Below are 26,099 nucleotides of genomic sequence, written 5' to 3' on the forward strand. Positions count from 1 at the left end.
CATTTTATTATGTTATTTACTAATGATTTATTTATTAAGGTCACCATACTTCCAGAAATAAGTAATGCTTCTACTTGATTTCATTCAATTATATGTCACATTTTTGTACCTGTGATTGACTGTCATTACCAGAACCCAATTTAACATCACTTGCAACCACAGAATGCATCTCTCCCTAATAGATGGTTCAGCTTCTGCTGCAAACATGGAATGTGTCTGCCACCAGGTACATGCATCACACTGTATAAGGTAATCATTTAGTCAACATATTTTTACCTATGTGCCATTACACCAGTTCAGGAAGTTTAAAACATGTTATGTTCTCCGACGTGTTTTTAGCCCCTTCCCCTATGTTGTTCAAGATTGTCTTTTTATCTCTGAATAGGTAAATGCCTTTCTGCTTCTTCATCAACACCGCTAACAGCACCCTTACCCATTTCAACATTTTTATTAGAGTTTCTCTGGATAGCTCATTTGTCACCAAATAGTTTTCACCCAGATCTATCCAATCTAGCAATTAGTCTATAGACTGAGGACTCCCACTGACTAGTCCATGGGTTGATGGATGAGGGCTGACTTCTTAGGAAACAATCCATTACAATAATCTCCACAATTTGAGGTACTGAATTTTCCTTGGGATGTAGTCATTTCAGTGCAATGTGGACTGGGTCAAACATCTGGATTTTCCCAGTATTTACCTTAATTATTTGGACCTGGATAGATGATATGTCCCCTTATCAAGCAATTATAGCTTCTTTCAATTTATTGTAATAAATAGCCTGAGTAGGCCCCAAATTAAAATAATTTTTTAGAAAAATGGGGCTATTAGTCTAGTCTACTTGAGGGCTTGCCAACCTTCGCTTTCAGCTGTTCTTTCAAAATCTAGCAAATAGGTTGCATTAGAGAGAATAATTTTTAGCAGGAAGTATCTAGTTATTGTTACTTGAGTCCTGAGCTTGGGCCCTTTTCTTGATCTGTCTTCTACCTCCAGTTACAGCCAAGAATTTCTTCTGCAGCATCTGATTGGCCCAGTGCTATCCACATTACTTGTTAAAGACTCTGCATTTGTGTTGGGCTCCTGTAAAAGTATGGCAATGCTCTTTGTGGTGGTTCAGTGGGTCTTGTATAGCCACAATACTTTGTTGCATAACAACAGTGCTCTGAAACAGGATTTCCATGCCCTTCTCCATGTTGCCATATAAAGCTTGTTTCACAGTTCACTGGGCCTAAGATTAGCTACAGTAATGGTTATTTACAGTTCACTATGTCAGAGAGTATTTTTAAATAGTACCTAGCATCTCTACCACATGTAACAAACTGGTGCTTATCTTAACACACTTTGGACAGAAGCTCTGTCGTCAAATTAAATAGGCAGCTAAGAGGGCTAATTATCCAGTTTTGAGGTCAAGATAGCCTCCCATGCCAAAAACATAAGGCCTTCTTCAGTTATGTCAGATAGTTCAAAGGCAGCACAAAGTAGTATGCTAAATTGGTGGTTAATGGTGCCATATTTGTTGAGCTGAGCAATATAGCGAATCTACTGGCTGACAAATTCATTTCCAACTTTATTCTTCTATTTTGCTCAACTTATAAGTAATAACTTGGCATCTAGGTCCAGGGAAGTCATTGAACTACTATACTCAGCCCTCATCAGACCCATCATTGAGTATAATGCCCCCTTCAGTATGTAGCTTACCAGACACATGCAACAACTGGAATGTACACAAAGATTACTTACAAAAAGAATACAGGGTATAAACACAATGTCATGTGAGTTTTACCTCAAAGCCCTATCTCTATATTCAGTCCTCTACAGACTACTGAGAACAGACTACTGAGAGGCAATCTATGCCTGGCATACAAGACATCCTGGGACCCCTGCTATGATGAACCTTTTGTACATATACAAAACAAACAGCATGAACTACTAGATCTAAAGGCATATTGGAGAGACAGATATGTATCTCAGAGAATTTCCGTTCTCTGGAATAAGCTCCCCATTGATGTGAAGCAAGGTCTCTACCTAACTCTATTTACGCGTAACTTGACCATTGAATAGAAAATCGAAAATTTACATGTGGTCTGGCACCTATGTCTCTGATGGATAGAGACAGTCAGTGAATCATGTCATAACCAACAATCATGCCCTATATAAATGTCTGAAGCATATAAGATGAGTAGGTGTACAAGACTGAGGTATTATGAGAAAAGGTGGGTAGTTAGTAGGTAGGAGAGGTGAACCGAAGAGTAAAGGGAAAAGAGATGATAGAACTACATCCAACTGATGGTATTAAGACAGAGGTTAGAACATGGTTTAATAATATAGGATGTATGCCATTATTTTAAGTGATTTCCCAATATATATATTATTTGCATTTTTATTTCCTATTTTATTTTTTTATTTATCCATTGTGAATGTTTAAAGAGACAGTGTTTTACTTCAATCATTAATTTTGAATGAAAGTACAGATTTTATTGATGTATGCATGCATGCATGTGTGTGTGTATGTGTGCGTGTTTGTGTGTGTGTGTGTGTGTGTGTGTGTGTGTGTGTGTGTGTGAGTGTGTGTGTGGTGTATCTGTATGCATATACGTATGTATTTGTTGACTGGGGTAGAGCAGCATCTCAGATGTTGGGGGCATGAACTGGGAAGGAGTAATCAGTGCATTTCAGGTTAGTTTGTGGAGTACCTAGGTTGGGAGTAGATTCTGAAAGAGACCTTAAGCTGTAATGCGGTGCTGTTCTTATACTATCATATGTTCATAGGTGTTTACTATGCTAACGACCACTAGGGCCTTTTTAAGCCTAGCCATGCATCCCAAATCTCTGAGACGTTCCCATACTCTTGATTAAGTGTAAGCAGGGGCTTGGGACATGAAACATTTGCAGGCAGGGGTTTGGGAGATGAAACATTTACAAGCTGCCTGTGTCCATTAGAGACATAGGTGCCAAACCAGGCATGAATTTCCTGTTCTGCATACAATTGCCCAAGTTACACTTGAATTGGGTTAGGGAGGAAGTCTGCTTTACATGGATGGGGAGCCTATTCCATAGAAGGGGTAGTCTCTGGGATACCTACCTGTCTCTCCAGTGGGTCCTATTTATATCACAAGCAAGGTTTAAGTATTTAGACTGGGTAATTATGGTGGTGTTTGTTTTGCAGATCTGCAGGAGGTTCATCAAAGTGTGGTCTGACAATGCCTTGTATGCCAGGCATAGGTCTCCCCTCAACAGACAGAATACAGGGATAGGGCCTTGAGGCAGTTTGCATAGGACATGTTACTTATACCCTGTATTCTTTTAGTGAGGAACCTCTGTGGATGTTCCAATTATTGGATGCGCCTGGTTAAATAAAGGTAAGACTCAAACTCTGTACCTTGTGTCTGCAAGGTAAATACATTAACCATTATGCCAACTCCCAACCTCAAGCTCAAAATAAAACTGACAAAACTCTAAACATCATGATCAATCCATCAAATGTCAAAAAATGGTAAACAGTGCAGGCAAAGAAACAAAACAAACCCCACAGTCTTGAGGAGTTAAAAGTATCTGTGTTACAATCAAATGAAAGGATCCATTGTATGCAACCTCATGGCAAAATGGTGGGAAGACTAGTTTGGTCCATCACTGATGCACATTTCAACTGGAACAAGAGAGATGTAGAGCTTTCCAGATTCAGCAAACACAATATGACAGCCACATTTTATCAAATGGACAATGTTTAAATACTCACAATGGTTCACTCTCCCATCAGTGATGTCAGAGACTGGGCTGTGACATTGGAGGTTGAAGCAAACAGTCTTGCTTCACAGACCATCACAAGCATCGGATCCACTGGAATAGTTTGACTGGAGATCTTGCTTCGAGAATTTAGTGTCAGGTCATTTTAAAATTTGATTGGCAAACAGTTAGGTAGCCGAACCGCCTTCAGGAACCATAGCTGGAATCTATTGTATAAGGAAAAATGTCAGTCATTGGCTGAGGCCAATGATGTCAGGCAGGATGATATTCATAGGTTCATAGGTAGGTACTAGACTATCGGCCCTGGGGCCTATACAAGCCCAGCCAAAAAGGTACCCTGGCTTTTGCCACCCAAGAAAATGATTTTCCTGTGCCACTGTTGAGCAGAGCCACAGAGGTGTTCCCCGGGGTGAATTTCCTATTTCCCATCCAATCATCAAAATTTTTCTTGAAGAGTGCTAATGAGGAGCTTTGTTTGATATAGATAGGTAGTTTATACCAGAGTATGTGAAGTCTCTGGGACAGGAATCTATCCCTCCAGCATGTTCTGTTTATTGTGGTGACAAGGTTTAGGTCCCTAGAGCGTGTAGCTTGGAGGGATTGGGATTTCTTTAAGTGGAGCATGTCCAACATGTGATAAGATGTCTCAAGTCTCAAATGCAACGTCAAAAAAGTGGTATAAGTGGTAGGTCAGCAGTGAAAAATGACAAAAACTCCTAAGGGTAAGATTAAAAATAAGAGACTGTACACCTATTATTTCATTCCAAGAAAGAAAGAAAAAAAAGAAACAACTAAAAATAAGTCAAAACTAAAACAAAGAGAGAACAGGCATTGGGCTAGGCATACATTGAGACTTATGTAGGCCTCCCTGAATCATTACAAAGTCTAGCAGGTTTGCTACACTCAGCAAACACAAACCCAAAGCCTACTAGGGAAAGTATCTGCATGCTCTAGAAGCTACTAATTTAATATTGTATGGCATTTCCACTGTCACTTATCTGCTCTCAATACTCACAGGGTGTTTTCTTACATATTACAAGCGTATTTTTGCTCTTGCATATATATTCTTTATTGCTGCTGTTTCTTTGTACTGACAGCATTCTGGGTTTTTGATAGACACTGTCCCATAATGTTTCAGTACTAATACTTCATCTGTGAAGATGCTTGGTTTGTATAGGACTGAAACCGGCATCTTTCATGCTCTTTTAATCATTGTCTCATGTGATAGCTGTATGGTGCTTGTTAAATCCACATACAGTTCTGCTTACTGGGTTAGGTATACTATCCAAAAATAAATGCAGAATAACTTGTTTGATTTGGGAAATGCAAAATTCATAATTTTAGACTTTCTTTTAATCTATCCCACCTTTATCCAGCATGCTACTAATAATGCAATGCTTACAGCACCTATGTTTAACTTAACTTCAAACTAGTAAATTATACATTGTCAGCAGGATTTTGTTACAAGTCAGTGGTACACAATTCTAGTGGAGAAAACAAAAATGATAACACAATAGAACATATTCATTCATGGGAAATACTGAGTTTTAATCAAAATTTGATATTGGTCTTCTTTTGAATATCAGGTATGCAATATTTGCTCCAACTTATCATAAAAGAGAAATAAAAAGGGTTATCCGGTGATGTGGTATTAGGTCTAGTTGAACTTTATTTGAAAAGGGGTGGGATCTTTAACTAGAAAGGATCTTATTTTTGAGAATGACATCGTAGATATTGTCATACACATTGTACCTTTTCTGCATTACTGTTAAACTGCCTGCTGGAAATCACAGGTAAACTCAGCTTTGCATATTATAAATTTAAAAAAAAAAAATTGTGCAACAAAAAGTGCATTTAAAGCATATTTTTAAGAGAAACAGCGTGTTTGCTAATTAGCAAGTAAAAATAATACTCCTGTTAGCATAAAGCCATATTTATCTTTTTCTTAATAAATGCTAAATACAAATATTACTTTGAAAACTCACATTTTGCGAACTGTAGCGATAGAAACCTAATTAATTGACCTGGTGATTAAGTGTCAGGAGGAAGGATTTAATATAAAGTCATGGTGGGAAAGAGAATTTGCAGTAATAATATATCATATGATAGTTTTAAAGTACATATACAGAACAATGTGAACTGCTATAGGGATAATATATTCTTTCATAGAAAGAAAAGCTTGGCAATATGTTCAATTTACCTGCACTGGAGTGTGCTGCACTGTTTGGGGAACCCATGATTATTAGCAGATCACCTCTTGTGATGTCTTAAGACTTGAAAATTGAAACTGATGTTAAAGTTCCTGACTGCTAGATTTGTGATTTAAAATGTGCACATCAAAGAGGTAAGAAATGAATAACATTAAAAATTCTTATTCTAAATCTCTATGGTTGGTTTCTGTGCTTGTGAAAGGACACAAATTAATCATTCTGGAAAGTAAAGACCTTTACAAAGTCACAAGATGGGGTAACGTGGGAGAGGAAGTTCTGGCTTCCCCATGTAACAGCGCAGAAAGCTTACATATCCTCCTCAGGTTTAATGGCTGTCATTTTTAGCTGGCTAAGAAAGTAGTTAACTATACATGCTCTCTCAGAGTTTGGGCACGGATATGTATCTGACATTCATTGTCCTCTTAACATCATGAACAGAATGAGACTCTTTGTTTTCAAAAGGTGCTCATGGAGCTTGGAGGTTTCTGAAAGAAATGATAGGAGAGGATAACTTCTAGGTTTTGAAAAGCAATAATCTTTCCTTTTTAATTACTATAGAATGTGGATATTATTTGATTGATTTTTCACACATTACATTTCATATGAGTAGGGGTTCTCATCATGTCCATAATACAATTTTCATATACTTTTTCACATGATTTGATATTAATTCAATATATTACATGGTAGGCCAGTAAAACTCGTTCTGTTATTATCATCCTCCCTTACGAAACATTTATAATCTGTGCCTGAGAACTGCAAAGCTTAACTTGTCATATTCACAGATTGTAATAATGCTACTGATTACTGGAAAGTTCTTTTTCTGTTTACTATGGCCAAGAGTGTGTTTATTTATTTATTAATATTTGTTTACCGAGATAGTGCACTGATCGTTATTGACCAATTGCAGGCTCAGCCCTTACATGGCTACCCGTATAAACTTATTTGAAATATGGTGCCATATTTACTGTGGTCACCTTCTACTGGCACAAACAAGTACATGCATAATTTTTTGTATTACAAAGCAATGAAAAATAATTAAACTAATTACAATATGAAATGTGACAACAACAGAGTGATACAGTCTCTCTTAATCTTATGTATGATGAACTGCATTGTGGTGAACTTCCAATAACCTGAGATGTCATAAAAATAAGGAATGAGTAATAATAATGCAAGGATGAGCTCTGATTCTTTTCCCACCTGATGAAAATAACTTTATGGCAGTTATATTTTGTTCTTACTGCATCTTGGAAGTCCTTAGATAAACTTAATCTAAGCCGTATTGTTCTTTACCAGCACGGTGAACAAACCATCGTAAGAAAATTATAAGACGTCATGTATCCACCCAAAGCAAGCACATTCTTAATTATTTTAATTTTAATTAAAATAGATGACCTCATTAAACCTGAATCCTTTTTGGAATATTTTTAAGCAGTAGGATTAATCTTACAGCCACATTTTTAATTTACTAGGGAAGCAGTGGGTTCTGGGAAAAAAGTGAATGCTAATTAGTTTCTTCTAGGCAAGGTCTGAAGTCTATTTTTCATTCAGACTCTTTGCTGAGCATCGATGTACCCAAGAATAGCAGCCTCAGAAACATGTTCATTTTTATTTTATTTATTCTTTGTTGACCAGTTAGTCCCAGTAAGCTAGTAGACACTTTTCAGGGGCGACTCAAGGTGGTATTTTTACCACTAGGAGAATTTGGCCACTGCATCAGGGAACTTTCCCTACTTTTTTCTATAAGTGCATTGGTATCTTTTATATCTACCTGAGCTACCAATAACTCAGTCAGATTAGGCTTTGGTTTAACAGCTCATTAGAAGGACGACACAGTCAGGAGTGCAGCACAACCATTATGTTGCACTATGGTGTCAGCAATCCATTCTCCAGGACTGGGTATAGAACCCAAAGCCTTCTGCACCAAAGGTGAGGGTTCTACCTGTTTCACTACTAAAACTACTATAATAAAAGATGGACATATGTTCAAGTATAATTAAATGATGCAGATCACAAACAATTTATAAAGGTCATTCTTTTTGGAGCACTGGAAAACTTGTAAAAACTGGCGAGAAAGATACGTTTCACCACATGGAAATCCCACAAAATTACCATCTAAAGGCAAAATATTTCAGGGGAAATATGATGCCACTTCAGCTGAAAGTTTAATTTTAGTTAACATGACTATATGCTTGTCATGTACTTCTGGATATTTGTCATGAATTCCTACTGCCATATTAAACAGTAGTTGTTTTCTTTCTTTTTGAAAGGGAGCATGATGTACCTATGCATATATTTTACTGAAGTGAAATATTGCATGCCATGCTATTATATTCACTTTGTTAAAAGATGTTTCTTGCCTTATAATTTCCTGACATTTCCTCTTTTTTTTGTAAGTCAAAGACATTGTATTTGTCTATCCTGTTTTATTTAGTCCTAATAGTTTTTTACTTGATTCAAAAGCAAAGCTATACCATTATTTTGAATGTCTTGAATACTTTGTGTGTTTCAGCCTATCTACCTGTCTCTGTATTGACATCTCTCCTTCCCTCTCTCTATTTTATATATATATGTATATATATATATATATATATATATATATATATATATATATATATATATGCATGTATATATGTATATGTGTGTGTGTACTCTGTGTAAGAGACTGATAGTACATATGACTGTGGTTTACTTTTTGATGCAGTGCCTCCTGTTAACTCTAAAATTCTGTAATTTAAAAAGCTTCAGTATTTTACTGCAGTATGCTCATGTTAATCTTACATTTTCTATAATCTGCATAAAGGCCTCACTCAGAAGGACTTTTTACATATTATCAGAACACCCAGGATCTTAGATTCTTTAAACCTTTTATAAAATTGTGTCAGAAGTGTGAATTTGAATTTCTTGATATTATGATAGGACAGATTCTGAAAAGGAATATATATATATATATATATATATATATATATATATATGTGTGTGTGTGTGTGTGTGTGTGTGTGTGTGTGTGTGTATATATATATATATATATATATATATATATATATATATATATATATGTGTGTGTGTGTGTGTGTGTGTGTCTATGTGTATATATATATATATATATATATATATATATATATATATATATATTTATTTATTTATTTATTTCAAAATACGTAACTTTAAGATGATATAGTACACAGCCCTATCTGATGGTGGGTTGAGGTGGGGGAGAAGAGAAATGTTTTGAATATTATAGTTGAGTATACAGTGCTGATAGTATAAGAGTGTATATAATATATTCTTCCTAAAGATGTATCTGGTTATAATTATCTATGTTTAGTGGTCAGTAAAACCAAACCAGTAAACTGTATTTTTTTTTCAAGTTTTCTTTAGCTTCTAAAATTCATACTGGAATTGTAATTCAAAAACTTGCATGTCAAAAAATACTTTTCCATCTGTAAGTTTTTGTTTGAATAGACCCAGTTATGTAGAAGTGAAGACATATTAATTTTCAAGACCTTTATTTTTTTTAGAATAAATATTTGTTTATTTATTTATTTGTATTTAATAACCAGAGTGGACCACTGATCCACATGGATCTTTCTGAGATTCAGCCAAAAAGCATTGTCTTCTTAAATCATTTTCTCTCAGCCATACAGTGGCAACTGGATGCTGAGGGAATTGATCCCATGGAGTACAGGATATGGTTTGCTAACAGCTTATAACCTTCAACTTCTGTATAAATTGCCAGACATACATTGAAAAGATTTTGCAAGTGATGATGCGCTGTGCTGTATTGATTTACATTCTTTAGGAATAGGGCAGAATGGTATAGAAATTAAGTAAATGTAAAATAAGCATGTGTGAGTAGGAAAGTAGTTAGACAGTGCAGCTCTTTATAGACCTACATATGATACATACGTAGGTTTACAAAGAGGGTGCAGCTCTTTATTTTGTCTGGGCAGTTTTCTTACTGTTACCCAAATAATGTTGTTTCCTGAGAGAGACTATTTCATTCAATAAGCACAGGAATACAAGATGGGCAAAGAGCTCACAGTAAATCCTGATTGCAGTGATAATGAATTGAATCTTATCAAATGTGTCGTTGCTCTTTAAAATGAACACTTGCCTATGTTGCCCTAATACTAAAGGACAGATTCTGTTGTCTCACACTAGGAACTTTGCACTAGTAACTGTTAGAGTAACGATAAAGTCATGCATCCTGATTTCTTTCCAGCACTCTGTAATGTAGCATTTTAGATGGCATACTTAACTGAAATCCTATATCTGCCTGCTCATCTGGTCATTTTAGTTTGTGACAAAGATCACAATACAGTGTAAAAAGTTAAGGGAACTTCCAAGGTAAAGGAACCAATTTTCTTCTGATTCCGTGAAACTGTCACCTGTGAATTTTCCAGACTTAATTAATTTCCATTAATACCCCCTTCATTAAGATAATGAAGAATTAATATAACTACTTTTACATTTTTGTTACAAAGATGTACTTAAGAAGATACGAATATTTAGGTCTCCTGACAACATTCTTTTCATAGTGACAACAGCTACAAGAACTTTATTAGATAATAATAATAATTTGTATTTAGAGAACCACAGAAACATATGCATTTATCCATAATATGTATTTACATTGCAGAGTTTTCTTTTACATGATTGGGTACAAAGGCTCATCTCTTAAGTCTAATAAGGAAGGATTCGGGTCATGTGAGTTGCTGTTAGGGTACGGTCACTATCTCTGCAGAAACCAGTCTGCAAGTGTTTATGGTTTCTGATTGCCTAATATTATAGTAAATAATGTATCTGATAGAACCCCAGAAAACGCATAAAATAATGTCATTTTCAGTCAGCTTAATTATCACTCCTACTGAAGAGTTTAAATACCCAGAACTTGTTTAGCTGCCATTTTGTGGCACTTAATACAAACAGATAAGTGATTAAGCACTCTCAGCAATATAAAAATAAATCATATTGGTGTAGATCAGCTCATACTTTATAACAGTCACATAATGCATAAGGCTGCAAGTCAGCACAGCACTGTAACCATAAACTAATGAATGATGTGTGATTACTTGCAATGACCCCTATTTCTGAGTCTAGAAATTAACAGACATTAATTCAGGTCAACATGGCAAAGGTAATATCTGTAATAATGCAACAAGGTCTTGATAGATTTTATTTTAAAGCATTCCTTACAATGCATTACTATTTTTCATGTAACTGAAAGCATTTAGAATAAATATATAAAACATACATTTAAAAACATATGCCGTTACACATAAACACACATGAGCGTGCTCGCGGACACACACACACACACACACACACACACACACACACACACACACACACACACACACACACACACACACACACACACACACAGACACACACATACACACACACACACACACACACACACACACACACACACACACACACACACACACTTCACAAATGTCACTTTTTTCCCTCCCTGCAGCTAGCTATCAAATGCCACTAGCTTTTTCTGTCATTCAGCATGTCTATTCGACTCACCTTAGTCTCTCTCCTGGGTTCCATCAGTTCCATGTCTGAGACGGATGAGGAGATGGAGGATGCTGGTGCAGTGTCATTCTGCTGCCAGGGGCTGTTTTCTTACCATCATCCTGCATCAGTCTTGTGTGGTCCATAATTGCTGCCTTTGGGAAGTGCATGCATGCTTCCATGCATGTGCAACATCCTAATGAAGACATTAGTGCTTGCAAAATGGAGCTCACCAGGCTCTTAACACTGTTATTGCAGCAAACTTTGACTGCTTCTCTTCCCCCAGAATAGGCAAGCCAACATTGACAACTCAGTTCCATCCTTCCCTATGTGGTCCTCCCAGCCCATGTACCCCTAATTGAAAATGGGTCATCTGGGGCACACTAAGGGCATTATCCCTCTGTATTATGGGGTTGCTACACAAATATTACTTTTTAGCACATGGTCATGGTAACAGACCATGGTAACAGACCAAATGCATAATTTTGTTCTGCATTATTGAATAATATCAGAGAGCAAGACTTAGTCTAAAACTATGAGAGCAAGAATATCAACTCAATTTTAATAAGCCCTCAAAATCAACATGTGCATATCAAAATCACCCAGCTGCATAAAGAAAGTGAATTACAAGCTGTGAATATATACCTGTAATATATAATGTGAATATATGTGAATACATATGTGAATATATGCCTGTATGTCAGGGACTTGTTATATACCGGCACCATGCTAATCTACACATTTATTGAATTATGATCTAAATTGTATTTTTCTTATTGCCAAAAATATGCATATTTTGGGTTTAAAATAGTTTTAAGGGAGTCAGCCCTACCTTATTTTCCATAGGGGCAAGGTTTCTTTGAGAACTAATCCTTTTTTATGCCCAAAGTGATATCCAAGTTTACTTTAAGCCTAACTATCTATCTCCCCCATTTTCTTTACTGAACCTAACAATGACGGAGAAAGGATACTCCTTACCTTGGATTTTCTCAGACAACTCCGTATTATCTTCATAATAAAACTCTGTCTAATTTTACTCAAAATTCTCAGCTGCTTTTAAAGTTTCACTGTTTGCAATGTTTTGGCTTGGTGTCCATTTGATGTTTCCTGCAGGAGAAAAGTGATGTAATGCACTGAATTAAGAAGCATTGAAATCTAGTAAGGAAATGCTGGAAGCAGTTATTTGAAAGATCCTTTATCTTACCTGGAAAAACAGTTACAGCCGTACTGATCACAATAAAGGCATTTTGATGCATTTGTACTTAAAATGTACTGCAGATTTATCCCATATTTCATAACACCATCTCATAAAAAGTATCATACTATTATAGGAAGTCAGCCATTTATTTGCAATCATTAAATAAATCATGTTTTCATAACAGCAAGGAGATTATGTTTGGCTTTAGTCTCAAGTATACCTAACTTTTATTTTATGTGATAAGCAAAAAAAGTGCGGTGTGCAATATATTATTGTTTTATTCACACTTGGAAGTCTGAGATACCACATATTATCTTACTTATATAGAACATGTAGTGTTGTTTCATAGTCTTCATTATTTGTTGTAAATATTGTGCTGTTTCCATAGGTTTGCATAAAATATCATATTACTTGTGCACTAAATCAGTTGCATGTTGATTGAATGCATGCCATATTGCTTTCAATAATTTAGTATCACTGGATCTGGATTATGATTTATTATTAATAGAATTTTTAGCTCATTAGGCTGTCTTGATTCATTCCTGAACAGTATCATGTGGTTGTCAGTATTACTTAGGTTTTAAAGTAACATTAAGTAAAAAAACTTAGACCCACAATAAACAGATTACACTTATTTTTTTTCAGTAGACTAGACCTGCTTGTAGGCCTTCAACTTCTGGGCTATGCCCTTCAAATCTAGTGTCCCAGTCCTGAATTGTTGATGGGCAATATTATATTTTTATACTCTATTTATATTTTTTACTACTGAGTTTGTAGCATATACTTTTCCTAAAATGCATTATTCCTGCATTTGGCAGGAATCTCATATCATTTAAATGTAAAATCAACAAATAATTTATATTAAAGTGACTGTAAGTTACATGTCATCTAGTTATTCCTGAAAGGCTTAAGATTAATGTATCCCTTTGTCTTATACCTGTAATCTGAACTGCTGAGGGTATGCTTCTTATTCACAATTGTGCAAAGGGTATATATCATACAAATGCTTTTCTGCTTTCAGGTAACAAGGTCATATTAAGTTCGTCTTATTGAATACCTTTGTCATTGAATACCTTGTCATTGCAGCCATCACGGACCCTGGGAACTACCGCCCCATTAGTCTGACGAGCCTGGTCTGCAAGGTCATGGAACGTATCATCATGGAACTTATAAACAGACATTGGTAATCTCCAAACTCTGGACCCCACCCAGTTCGGATTTGTAAAAGGCAGATGATGTCTTCTAAACCTAATAGAATTCTTTGAAGCAGTCACCAAAGCCGTAGACAAGGGTAAGGTGCTTCACACAGCCTATCTAGATCTTGCCATGGCTTTCGACACCATCCCTCACTCTGGAATTATAGATAAACTCACTAAACTAGGAATAAATCCCTATGTCATAAGATAGGTTGCCAACTGGCTCACTGACAGAACCCACACTGTGAAAGTAGCAGACTCCAAATCCAACTTCAGACCAGTGACAAGTGGAGTACCACAGGGTTCAGTCCTGGGTCCTCTCCTGTTTGGTATCTACTTCTCTGAAGTACAGGCTAACACAGAAGGTCTTTGGCTAATGAAGTTCGCAGATGACTGCAAACTAGGAGCCGTAATCTAAACTCCTAATGATGTGGACATTCTACAAAAGGGCCTCACTGAGACAGATGCCTGGTGTCAAAGCCATGGCCTCAAGCTCAATGCCAAAAAGTACATTGTCATCCCCTTTGGTAAAAACTCTGTACCCATGAACTACAACATAGGCAGTAGTATACTTAACACCAAAAGTGTGATAAGAGACCTTGGGATACAGGTGGACAGTAGTCTCTCCTTTGATAATCACATTGCCACAGTAGTCAGGAAATCCTTCTACGTGTCACACCTCATCACAAAAGGTTTCTCATCCAGAAAAAAAGAGGTAATTGTTCCCCTCTACTCATCACTCATTAAACCCATTATAGAGTACAATGCCCCTTTTGGTATATACCTCATAAGACATCTACAACAACTGGAAAGGCTGCAGAAATACCTCACAAAGAGGATTACCGGCCTCAAACAGATGCCCTACGCAGACTGTCTCAAAAAACTCCAGCTTTACTCTGTCACATATCGCCTACTCAGTGGTGATCTCTGCCTAACATACAAAGCTATGTCAAACCCAGAACTGTTGGACATGCTCCACTTAAAGAAATCCCAATCCCTCTGAGCTACACCCTCTAGGGACCTAAACCTTGTCACCACAATAATCAGAACATGCCAGAGGGATAGATTCTTGTCTCAGAGACTTCCCATACTCTGGAATAAACTACCTATCTATATCAAACAAAGCTCCTCATTAGCACTCTTCAAGAAAAATCTTGATGATTGGATGTGAAATAGGAAATTCACTCCAGGGATCACCTCTGTGGCTCTGCTCAACAGTGGCACAGGAAAATCATTTTCTTGGGTGGCAAAAGCCAGGGTACCTTTTTGGCTGGGCTTGTATAGGCCCCAGGGCTGATAGCCTAGTACCTACCTATGAACCTATGAGCCTATTCATTCATCTCCTGATACCAACTTTATTATGTCCGGGGTCATTGGGCAACTAGAAACTATCCTCTAAACATAGATCAGCATGTAAGATGAGACAGGCGTCAAGCATGTACACATCACTCAGATACCTTCAGGCAACTGAGGGGACAGCCAGTTCTCCTCAGATTATGTCTTTGGGATGTAAAAGGAAACAGGTACACTTGGTAAAAAATTCACATGGACACAGGCAGGACATGCAGACTCTGGAGAAAAAGTATTACACCCAGGAAGGCCGTGATCTGTGAGTTAGACATTTCAGCCACTCCACTGAGTAAACTTAAATGCTGTTTTTTAATTGATTAATTATTTGAAGGAACTGTGCTTCTGGAAATGTTTTCATGTTGAAATGTCACAGTTACACAATACTTGACCATCAGTTTGATAAGGCTGGACACTTTATTCAGATTTGTGAATCTTGATTCCAAAAAATATATTCTGCCCACACAGTTTTATTCAGTCATTGTGAAAAATCACTTGGTGGGCAAATGTAATACAACAAAGATATGCTGAAGTGAGACTTCAGGAGAACAGATATGAACATCAAAAGGTGAGAGGCACTATTCCATCAAAAGATCTTTGGGATGCCACAGCTTCCATCAAACAGTGATATGTGTTGAAGATAAATCATTGTTTTTGAAACTGCAAAATATGAGCATATCCCTAACCTATCATCTGTCCTCTTACATGGAAATATTTGCACTTGTAGAAGATGGATCTTTAAATCCAAGTCTGGATTACTGAATGACCTCATTAGATCACTATGTCAGACATCATTATTTGAATCCAAGGATGGCTAAAGTCCTGCCTGAAGGAATCATCATAGATTACTCTGAATATTATCTCTGTTGTTCTTTTATCCAGTTTAGGCACTTGCAGCTAGAATACTTTTACTCGAAATTCTCAGACCTGCATTTCTTTGTCAATAAGTAATATTGTATCACCATTGAAAAGCATGTGCTTATATTGTGTATGTTTCCTTTAAGTCTTCTTCACTACTTATCTTACTAGAAAGGGGTGTGACTTTCTCAGAACATGCCACTTTCTTCATGTATCCTGCCTGATAGTCCTGTTGCAGGTTTTATTGAAGATGACACATCCTAGGACAGTTCCCTATGTAGCACACCACTCATGACATTGGTATCTTCAAGTTCACCTTTATTTATCATCTATTACACTGCATTCCTTGCATCTAGTATCCTACACATGTCACCATCTTTGCCCATCAGTATCAGAGTCCTCAGCATGGCATGACTCTGAAAGCCTTGTTATAACTATTGTTTCACTAACCCACTGTGTGCCCCGCATCACCTTTCTCTGACTCACAACTGTATAAAAAGACGGTCATGTCTTTTTTTAGAAACATTCCCATTAGCACATTAAAAACTATTGCTCACAAAATAGTTAGAAGACCTTCTTGAATTAATAACTTTGTTAGCTGAACATTGATGTAGATAAAACTGCCACGGATGTAATTTTGCTTAGCTATATATGATATAGTGGACACTCATATAGCAGACATATAAACTGACTGATCTAGAGATAACAATTTTTTTGGGAGGGGGTGGCTTTTCTTAACCAGTTCCCTAATGTAAAGTGTTTTAATATGAACTTCATCCTATACAAAATGTGGACAACTTCTTATGTGGCACTACATTCCAGCATCAGTCAAACAAGAGTGTTCACAGTTCTTACTAAGCTTATGGCTAAAAGAGACCAACAAAAAGCTCATCCAAAAGTGTATCTTCCAGGATCCAGGGTTCAAGCCTGACTGACAGCATAGTAATTTAATCATAAGATTTCGGATATGTGTCTCACATTACCAGGATCCAGGCTTCAACTCTGACTTCATGCCACCACCTGTGTGGAGTCTGCATGCTCCCCCCATATGGAAAGAAATAACATAAAATAGGGTACCACAAGGATTAGTGCCAGTCCCTGTCCTATTTGTCATTTATTTTGCAGACACCCAAATTAATATTCTTCAGATTTGTTTGACCAAATTTGCTGATGCCTGCAAGCTGGGCATTGTTATCTGCTCCTCCCTGAAATTATACTGCTCATAAAAGAGCTGGTATATGTGCATACTTGGGGTACTGAAAACAGACTCAAACTAAATGCAAAAAAAAAAAAATGCAAAACAGTAGTGCTCAGCAAAAAATCTGCTCCCACTACATATGTTATAAGTGGTACTCCTCTTCAAATTGATAAAGTCATAAGACATTGGGGTCAGTTCTCTTTCTCATTCAGTCATCGTGTTTCTTGCACAGTCAGGAAATCCTTCTGTCTGGCCCATTTAATTTCTAATGGTGTATATTCAAGATACAAAGATGTCATCTTACCACTGTACTCTTTCATTATCAGCCCCATCGCTGAATACAGTGCCTCATTTGGTATGTACATATATAAACAAATGACTTAAATGGAAAGGTCCCAATGATTTTTAGCAAAAAAAAAAAAAAATGAAAGGCCTTAATTCCATCAACTATTCTGATTGAGTAACACAACTCTACATATACTCATTAGCAGACCAGATACTCTGAGGTCACCTGTGCCTCACTTTTTGAGCCATGAAAGATCTAGCCCTATATGACCTCCTATTTCTTTGCAAAACCAGTTGCTCTACAAGCACCCATATTAGAGGTCTAAATTTACTCCAGCAAATAATCAAACTTGTTGGAAGGATAGATTCCTTATCCAATGTATTTTCGGCCTATGGAATAAGTTACCACTAGAGGTGAAGCAAAGTATTACTTTGTCTGCTTGTAAGGCTAGTCTACATAATTGTATGAGCATACACAGATGTACACCTGGATTTTCAAATACAGTCCGGCTTTATTGGGGGGGGGGTAATATTATCCACTCATAAAGAGTAGAAAGAACGTTTAAGTGTATCTACTTAGAGTTTTAATATGGCTAGATGTGTTATGGTTCCTGAGATCTCGTGCCTGTTCTTATTCTAATGTGTCTATATTGTATTTCAGACACTATATTCCTACCCATTTCCTTCATAGTCATTTACTGTGTATAACAGAATTATGTCTGCTATTGTTCATCATTTATTATTATTAATTAATAAGGATGCAGCTACTTCTGCAAAAGAAGTTTTAATCACCCAAGTGAGCAGTTTATCTAGTCATGGGACTTTAACTCCCTACTGAGTATCAAGTCTGTTGTACGGACCAGCTCCTTAAACGCATCATCATCTAACATGGGCTTTAACTGCCTACTGAGTATCATGTCTGTTGTACGGACCAGCTCCTTAAATGCATCATCATCTAACATGGGCTTTAACTCCCTACTGAGTATCAAGTCTGTTGTACGGACCAGCTCCTTAAACGCATCATCATCTAACATGGGCTTTAACTGCCTACTGAGTATCAAGTCTGTTGTACGGACCAGCTCCTTAAACGCATCATCATCTAACATGGGCTTTAACTGCCTACTGAGTATCATGTCTGTTGTACGGACCAGCTCCTTAAATGCATCATCATCTAACATGGGCTTTAACTCCCTACTGAGTATCAAGTCTGTTGTACGGACCAGCTCCTTAAATGCATCATCATCTAACATGGGCTTTAACTGCCTACTGAGTATCAAGTCTGTTGTACGGACCAGCTCCTTAAACGCATCATCATCTAACATGGGCTTTAACTGCCTACTGAGTATCAAGTCTGTTGTACGGACCAGCTCCTTAAATGCATCATCATCTAATTTCATGAATACTTACTCAAGACATACGTTGTTATTGCTCTGACACATTTACTGACATCAGCCATGGCAGTGGTACAGAAGAACATTCTTGCTTTGCATTTATCTTTTTTCTCCAATTGCCTTTCCTGGTAGTAGCCCTTTCCTTTCCTCTCCTTAATGTATTTAATGCAGTCTTTTTCCAGGATTCTTGATCCTTTTTAAATAACATAATTTCATGCCTAACTTGATTTTTGTGATATTTCTCAACATTAAAACAATTATTGGAGATAATGGTTAATATATCAGTATTTTATCAATTCGCCCTCTCCAGGATAATTCAGTTTTCGCAAACCTAATATGGATTGGAGAGTTTTTTTCATTTATTAACCATGTAAGTCCACTGTATACAAGTGCTCCTTTTTAGAAGCAACCAGGGAGCACCATCCATTTAATTGACTTGCTCAGTGACACACAGTTGACAAATGAAAGTGGAAGAAATAACACCCTGTACATTGAAATTCGTTAACAGCTCAGAGCCTTAATCAGCTGCACTAACTATTAGACAGTTGGAATAATCCTTCATTAGGCCCATTCTATATCATCTCAGTCCTCTACTGCTCACAACTAATTTCTTCAAATACCTTTGCGTAAAATGTTTGATCAGGTACATAAAGGACTGCTCCAACAATACTTAAAGAAAAAGTCTGTTTGTACAAACTAACACACCAATTGCTCAAATTTAAGCAAATGTTTTTGGAATTTTATTCTCACTACAAGAACAATGTAATTTCAAGAAAGAGTAATATTTTAAAAAATAATATTATTTTACTTACACTTTCTCAGGAATGTCATGAACTTGGAGAAAAATAACATAAAATGATTAGGATAGCACACTTCACTAAAGTATATAGCAAGTAGTCAAATATCGACAAGCAAGGCACGCAAGCAAACAAGCTCGAGTGAAATAAAAATTACCTTACTATTTTCAAAGATATGAAGGAAGGCCACAATTTTGGTGTTTCATTTTTAGAAACCTCAAGTGTTTCTTCCTTTAAATTATCTTTTTATTAGTTATTACTTTGAAACTTCCTTTAGTTTTCCATATTTTCAAAAATTAATATTTCAAGCCTGACAGAACATTGCATATATATGGATCCCTATCAGTTGAATGAGTTTTCAGAAACTCTAACTTCATATTGTTGAGACCATAAGCTTGTTAAACACATAACTGACAAAACTCAGAAAAACAAATGAACCTGGTGGTGGATCCTCTGAACTGTTTTTGAAGTTTAAGAAAATGAAGTGGCAATTAAAATATCAAGCCATGGTGTTCCCTGGTCTCAATTATATTAATTCCATCAGCAGTGCCATAAAATTGAAGGCTATGTTCATGTAATAAAAACTAAAGGAATTAACAATTGGGCTTGAAGGTATTTGGGATAGACTTGTATATTATGGTAGGGCAATTTAGGGGAACAAAGTGTCTTTTGGCTGGTACACAATGATGAGTGTCAATTATTTATGGTTTCCTTGCTAGTCATTTTAACACAGTAGTTCTTTTAACTTAACGGGCAGGCTTTTTGAAGCTCAACTGGTTACAGGTTTGAAATGGGGATGGGGTCTTGCATATATAAAGGCTGTATGTATGTATGTCATATTTGTATTCTAAAGAAGTCCTGATTACTTTTGGACAAAAGCGATTAATTTTATGAATAAAGTGAGTCTTCATTTCGGTTACTGGTGGTCCCTGTTTTTTGTTTTGATGTTTGAGACCATATGATCGAGTTTTTTAAAACTTTAAGCTTTTCAATGGAGATCACAGTGCAGCAAGGATCAGGAAATTTATGCTTTTTTTTATAGTGCAATCTTGGAGTTGGTATGTTTAATTTGAAGGGGGTGCGGGGGTGCCCCCCTTGCAAAAACATAAAAAGTAGATTTTTGTGTGTGTTTTTCTTTTTTGATGTTCAAGTTTTCGGAAACTTGATGATATGGTCTCTTTGCTTTTTTTTTTTTGAGTTTATGAAAAGTTGATCATCTGACATAGATATATATATATATATGGTTCTACCTGACATAGCCGAAACCACACAACACCGACAACCACATCACCGACACCACATATTCGACAGTCCATAAACACGAAACCACACATAACCGACAACGAAATAACCGACGGTACACAAACACGAAACCCCATACACTGCACACACCACAATAACAATTATTAAAAACAAAACACATCCCCATTCCACAAACCACACACACAACACAAGCACACCAAAATCCTTACAAGCCCACACTAAACCTTACCCTAACCCTAAGGTCCGTCACTATCGCACACTTACCTACCCGCTCCCTAACCCTAACTCACTTAACCCGCCTATCGCCCCCTAACCCTAACTCACTTAACCCACCCCTATCGCCTCCCTAACCCTAACTCACTTAACCCACCCCTATCGCCTCCTAACCCTAACTCACTTAACCCACCCCTATCGCTCCCTAACCCTAACTCACTTAACCCACCCCTATCCCCACAGACCGTCAATCTCCACACTTACCTGCCTCGCACCCTAACGTCCGTCACTACCGCATACTCACACAGCCTTTCCCCATGTCGGCATCCTCGGCGTTGGTGTTGTCATCCGTCGTGTCGGTCTTCTGCATTGTCGATGTTCTGCCACTCGCGATTCGGCCGGTCTTCTTCGTTTCGATCTTCTGGAGCTCCGAATTCCGCTGTCGGTCTTCTGCGCTGTCGACGAAGTCAGGTAGAACCATATATATATATATATATATATATATATATATATATGTGTGTGTGTGTGTGTGTGTGTGTGTGTATGTGTATGTGTGTGTGTATGCATATATGTATATTTATATATTTATATATATATATATATATATATATATATATATATATATATATATATACATACACACACACACGTACGTATAGATATATACATTTATGTGTGTGTGTATGTGTGTGTGTGTGTGTGTGTGTGTGTGTGTGTGTGTGTGTGTCTGTGTGTGTGTGTGTGTGTGTGTGTGTGTGTGTGTGTGTGTGTGTGTGTGTGTGTGTGTGTGTGTGTGTGTACGCACCAGCTGCTTTTATGTTTGTGGAATGTTTAATATTTAGTAAATACTTGTTCTGTTTGAGTCTGTCTGTGTTTTGCTGGGGGCTCTGATTTCTTCCCATATTCCAAAATCATGCTACTGGTAGAATGGGCATCCCTCCAAATTTCACTATGTTTAGATCTTGTAATGTACCTCTGGCCGATTCATAAACTGGTTCTTAGCCTTGCACCCATTTTTTGCAAGGCTAGGCTCTATGCCCCTATAACCATTAATAGAATAAAGTGGGTATTGAAAAATTAATGAATAGATATATTTTCTCTGTGGACTATGATTTTATTTTACATATACTGTCATGATACTTTCATCTAGTTTTATTTTACTTAAGACATTTCAGGGTGTATTGTATCAGTACTACTGTCAGCTTAGACAACTGAGTTATAAAGGAGAGAAATAGATTAAAGCTAAGCTAGTATCCTTGGTGACATATTAAACTTTTTTGTTTTAGTAGGGTGACCTTCTGTTTGAGAATTAAATAGTTTTCCAGCAGATTATAACATCACTGTTCATATAACTATTTACAATTCAAAAAACATTTTAATATCTTAAACATTTTACATGTCAAATTAGTAGTTAGTTAATGAAAAAAAAATGGTAAGCAGATGATTATACAAATGGTATGGTATGTCTGGAAAATAAGTCTGAAAAAAATGTTAGTTGTATAGCATATATACACACACACACACACATACACACACACACACACACACACACACACACACACACACACACACACACACACACACACACACACACACACACACACACTATGCTAATCGCTAAAAAACACTTACATTCTAAGAAGTAATATATCACATAGACTGAATTAATGGCCCTATCATACCCACATACCTGTAAATAATTAAATGATATTTTAAAGATAGTGATCAAAATAAATAATATTATTATGCAGTACAACAAATTAACTTGGCTAGGCTTAAAATGACACATTAGAGCCATTAGCCTAATGATCACCTATGAACCTATTTATAAAAATACCTTGCTATATTTAAAGGACTATTATTATTTATCTAGATAAATAAAACAGTGAGTGATTTTAAGGGGGTACTGACTGTTCTACAATACACTGTGATTTTGTCTTAGCCGTTTGATTGTTGACATTCAGATATTTTTATTATTATTATTATTTTAACCTTGTGTTAAACATAAATAACATTTGTTTGTTTATTTTTTCAGATAGTGGACGATACTGTTCTCCGAACATTTGTATTTCTGGGCAATTCTAGTTCTGCTTTGATGATTCATTCATCCTGTTTGGAAATTCTTCAAGTATAGATATGGTTTGAGAAAAAAACGTTTGAAACTTTCACTTGCTTTGCCAAATTAATCTAAGAGTTTTACGGAGGAAATGAATGCCATAAAGTGTGTTCTTGTTGGTGATTCTGCAGTGGGGAAAACAGCTTTACTGGTGAGGTTCACATCTGAAACTTTCCCAGACATGTACAAACCTACAGTCTATGAAAACACAGGGGTGGATGTCTTCATGGATGGGAACCAGATAAGTCTGGGACTATGGGACACATCAGGAAACGATTCATTCAGGGGAATTCGTCCACTTTCATATGCCCAGGCTGATGTTGTACTGTTGTGCTACTCTGTGACCAACCACAACTCTTACCTAAGTGTAAGGAACAAATGGATTGGAGAGGTTAGAAGTCATTTGCCTAAAACTCCTGTACTGGTGGTAGCCACCCAGACTGATCAACGAGAAATGGGACCACATCGTGCATCCTGCATAAGTTCAGTTGATGGGAAAAGACTAGCTCAGCATATTAAAGCAAAGGGCTACTTAGAATGTTCAGCACTTAGCAACAGAGGAGTTCAGCAGGTATTCGAATATGCTGTAAGGACTGCTGTCAATCAAGCCAAAAAACAGGCAAGGCGAAGACTTTTAGATTTCAACCAATGTAAACTTTCTTAGGCTTGTAAAACATAGTTAAACCTTCTGAAATTGGCATTCACTTGGATAATAAGTACATTGTTCCTTTTCCTGATAATTACCCACCCTACTGAATGACTGCGCACTTTGATCCATGGATTATCTTTATTTATTGAATTAACATAATTCACTCCACATCAAAACATTTAGAGAAAATTTTAAGTCTGTCAAGATGCAGTACTTAATGATAAAAAGCAGAAAAAAGTAAATGCTAGATCATGCATATCATTGTAAGTCATACCACTGTGGATATTATTACCCATTTTGACAGACCAAGTATATGTATATGCTTAAAGGGACATTGTATCTACATTTAAGCAAAGTTCCACAAATTAAAATACTTTAAGTCATCAAATTGTGGAGACTAGTGTGTCAAAACATGTATTTTATATATATATTTGTTTACCTTTGGTTTTAGATTCTGGCTCTGCCCTTTCTAACCCTTGCTTATAGTGTGGAAAAGTGATATCTTTGAATGCTACACTGCAAATTAACTCTAACAAATGTGATTCACTGCTGGTTTCATAAAAGATTAACTAATCTAAAAAAGCCTTCATGAACTGCAAAATATGCAGTCACCTGGCTTCTTAAAAAATGAGTGTGCTGTTAGTGTTAAATTAAAAAAAAACTGTTATAGTGCAGTACATTTGATCTGGCTGTTCAATAGTGTGTTAAAATACAGGAAAGCAGCAGTATCTATGAGTTACAATATGTTCACTTTTAGAAAAAGTCATTAAATGATCATCATGCATGACCAGGTTATCACTATATTATAATAGTTTGCATACAGTTTATCCTGTGAAAATGAAAATTATCATTCACTATTATAACCTAGGGAATAACGGATAAATATACATTGTAATGTTTTACTGTATCATGCGAGTCCCACAACTGCTCTACAGTTTTTCATTGTCACATTGTTTCATGGCTAAACTCCTCAATGTCACATTGTTTCATAACCACACCTAAAATGTTACATTGTTTTATAACTATTCTCAGAATGTCACATTGTTTTATCACTATACTCAGCAATGTCACACTGTGTAGCTTAGAGACAATTAATTTTATCTTGTATAGCTGTTGTGTTGTCTGTAGTATGTTATATTCCATTCTACACATAAACGTTGTTAATAAAAATTGTATATACCATACCTGGAGCTTTTTTGTAACATCTAGTCTATGATACCTCAGAGTATAAGTAAATGAATATAATATTTTGTTATATATAATTAAAACATGCTTCTGATGATCGTGTATCATGTTCACTTTTTCATAGGTATGGAAATGAAGTACGGTGCACCAAATATTTCAGTTAAAGAATGGTTAGGTTGCTCGCGTTACTTCAAATTATGTTTTACAATGACTAATAAATATTGCTGCTTTAAACTGTTAATGAATTGTTAAAAATGATGACATACAGCTTTAATAAGTTTCATAATATCCCATACTTTAGAAAATGTTGTGAGGAGACAATGTCTCCCTTCTTATATGTGTTATTTATTGATCTGTATGTCTATAAGGGTCAATTAAACAATCTCCCTTGGCGCAGCCAGAATGAAGAAATTACAGATTTTTTAAAAAAATTGTTTATGATTGAAATGTACAGGTTGTGTGTTTCTTTGCACACTTGATGTTGGTCAGTCATTAAAGTTAAATATGATGTCAAAATTGAAGTAGTTTCCATTTGTCTTTTTACATCACTGTTTCTTGCATTGTTTAGACACATTATGCAAGGCTACACTGTATAAATTTGTTCACAGCTACAGAGAGTGAAGTCTTTAGAAAAACTGATATAGCTGTTGAAGGATATTATCATTTTCCCTTGTGATCTGCTAAGTTTAAGGCTTGTTTGATGACGTACCTCATTTTGATTAGGGTTCAGATATACTGTATATAATTGGAATGATTCTGGTTGCACTATTGCTAGATAGTTATATGGTAACTTAACATTCTAATGTGGTTCAAACCATTGATTTCATAGTCCTTAAATGTGTCATATTGATCTAATGACAGTAGTGTGTCTAGTTTTACATTCATAGTACTAAAGCATGCATTGTATCACCAGTCTTAG

The 26,099-nt window shown here is 36.3% G+C and overlaps 1 protein-coding gene across 2 annotated transcripts in view; it reads left to right on the forward strand.

The window, feature by feature from the left end:
• The window catches only part of RHOH (ras homolog family member H), a 39,022-nt gene extending 13,321 nt beyond the window's left edge, over window positions 1–25,701 (forward strand). For both annotated transcript variants that reach the window (XM_044062815.1, XM_044062814.1), the window contains exon 2: window positions 23,266–25,701. In XM_044062815.1, the coding sequence (XP_043918750.1) occupies window positions 23,438–24,010 (573 nt within the window). In that variant the 5' untranslated portion in view covers window positions 23,266–23,437 and the 3' untranslated portion in view covers window positions 24,011–25,701. The remainder of the gene's footprint in view (window positions 1–23,265) is intronic.
• Window positions 25,702–26,099: the final 398 nt, after the last annotated feature.

Source organism: Protopterus annectens, chromosome 2.part1 (assembly GCF_019279795.1).
Source record: "Protopterus annectens isolate FY-2018-M chromosome 2.part1, PAN1.0, whole genome shotgun sequence".
NCBI classification, from domain to species: Eukaryota; Metazoa; Chordata; order Ceratodontiformes; family Protopteridae; genus Protopterus; species Protopterus annectens.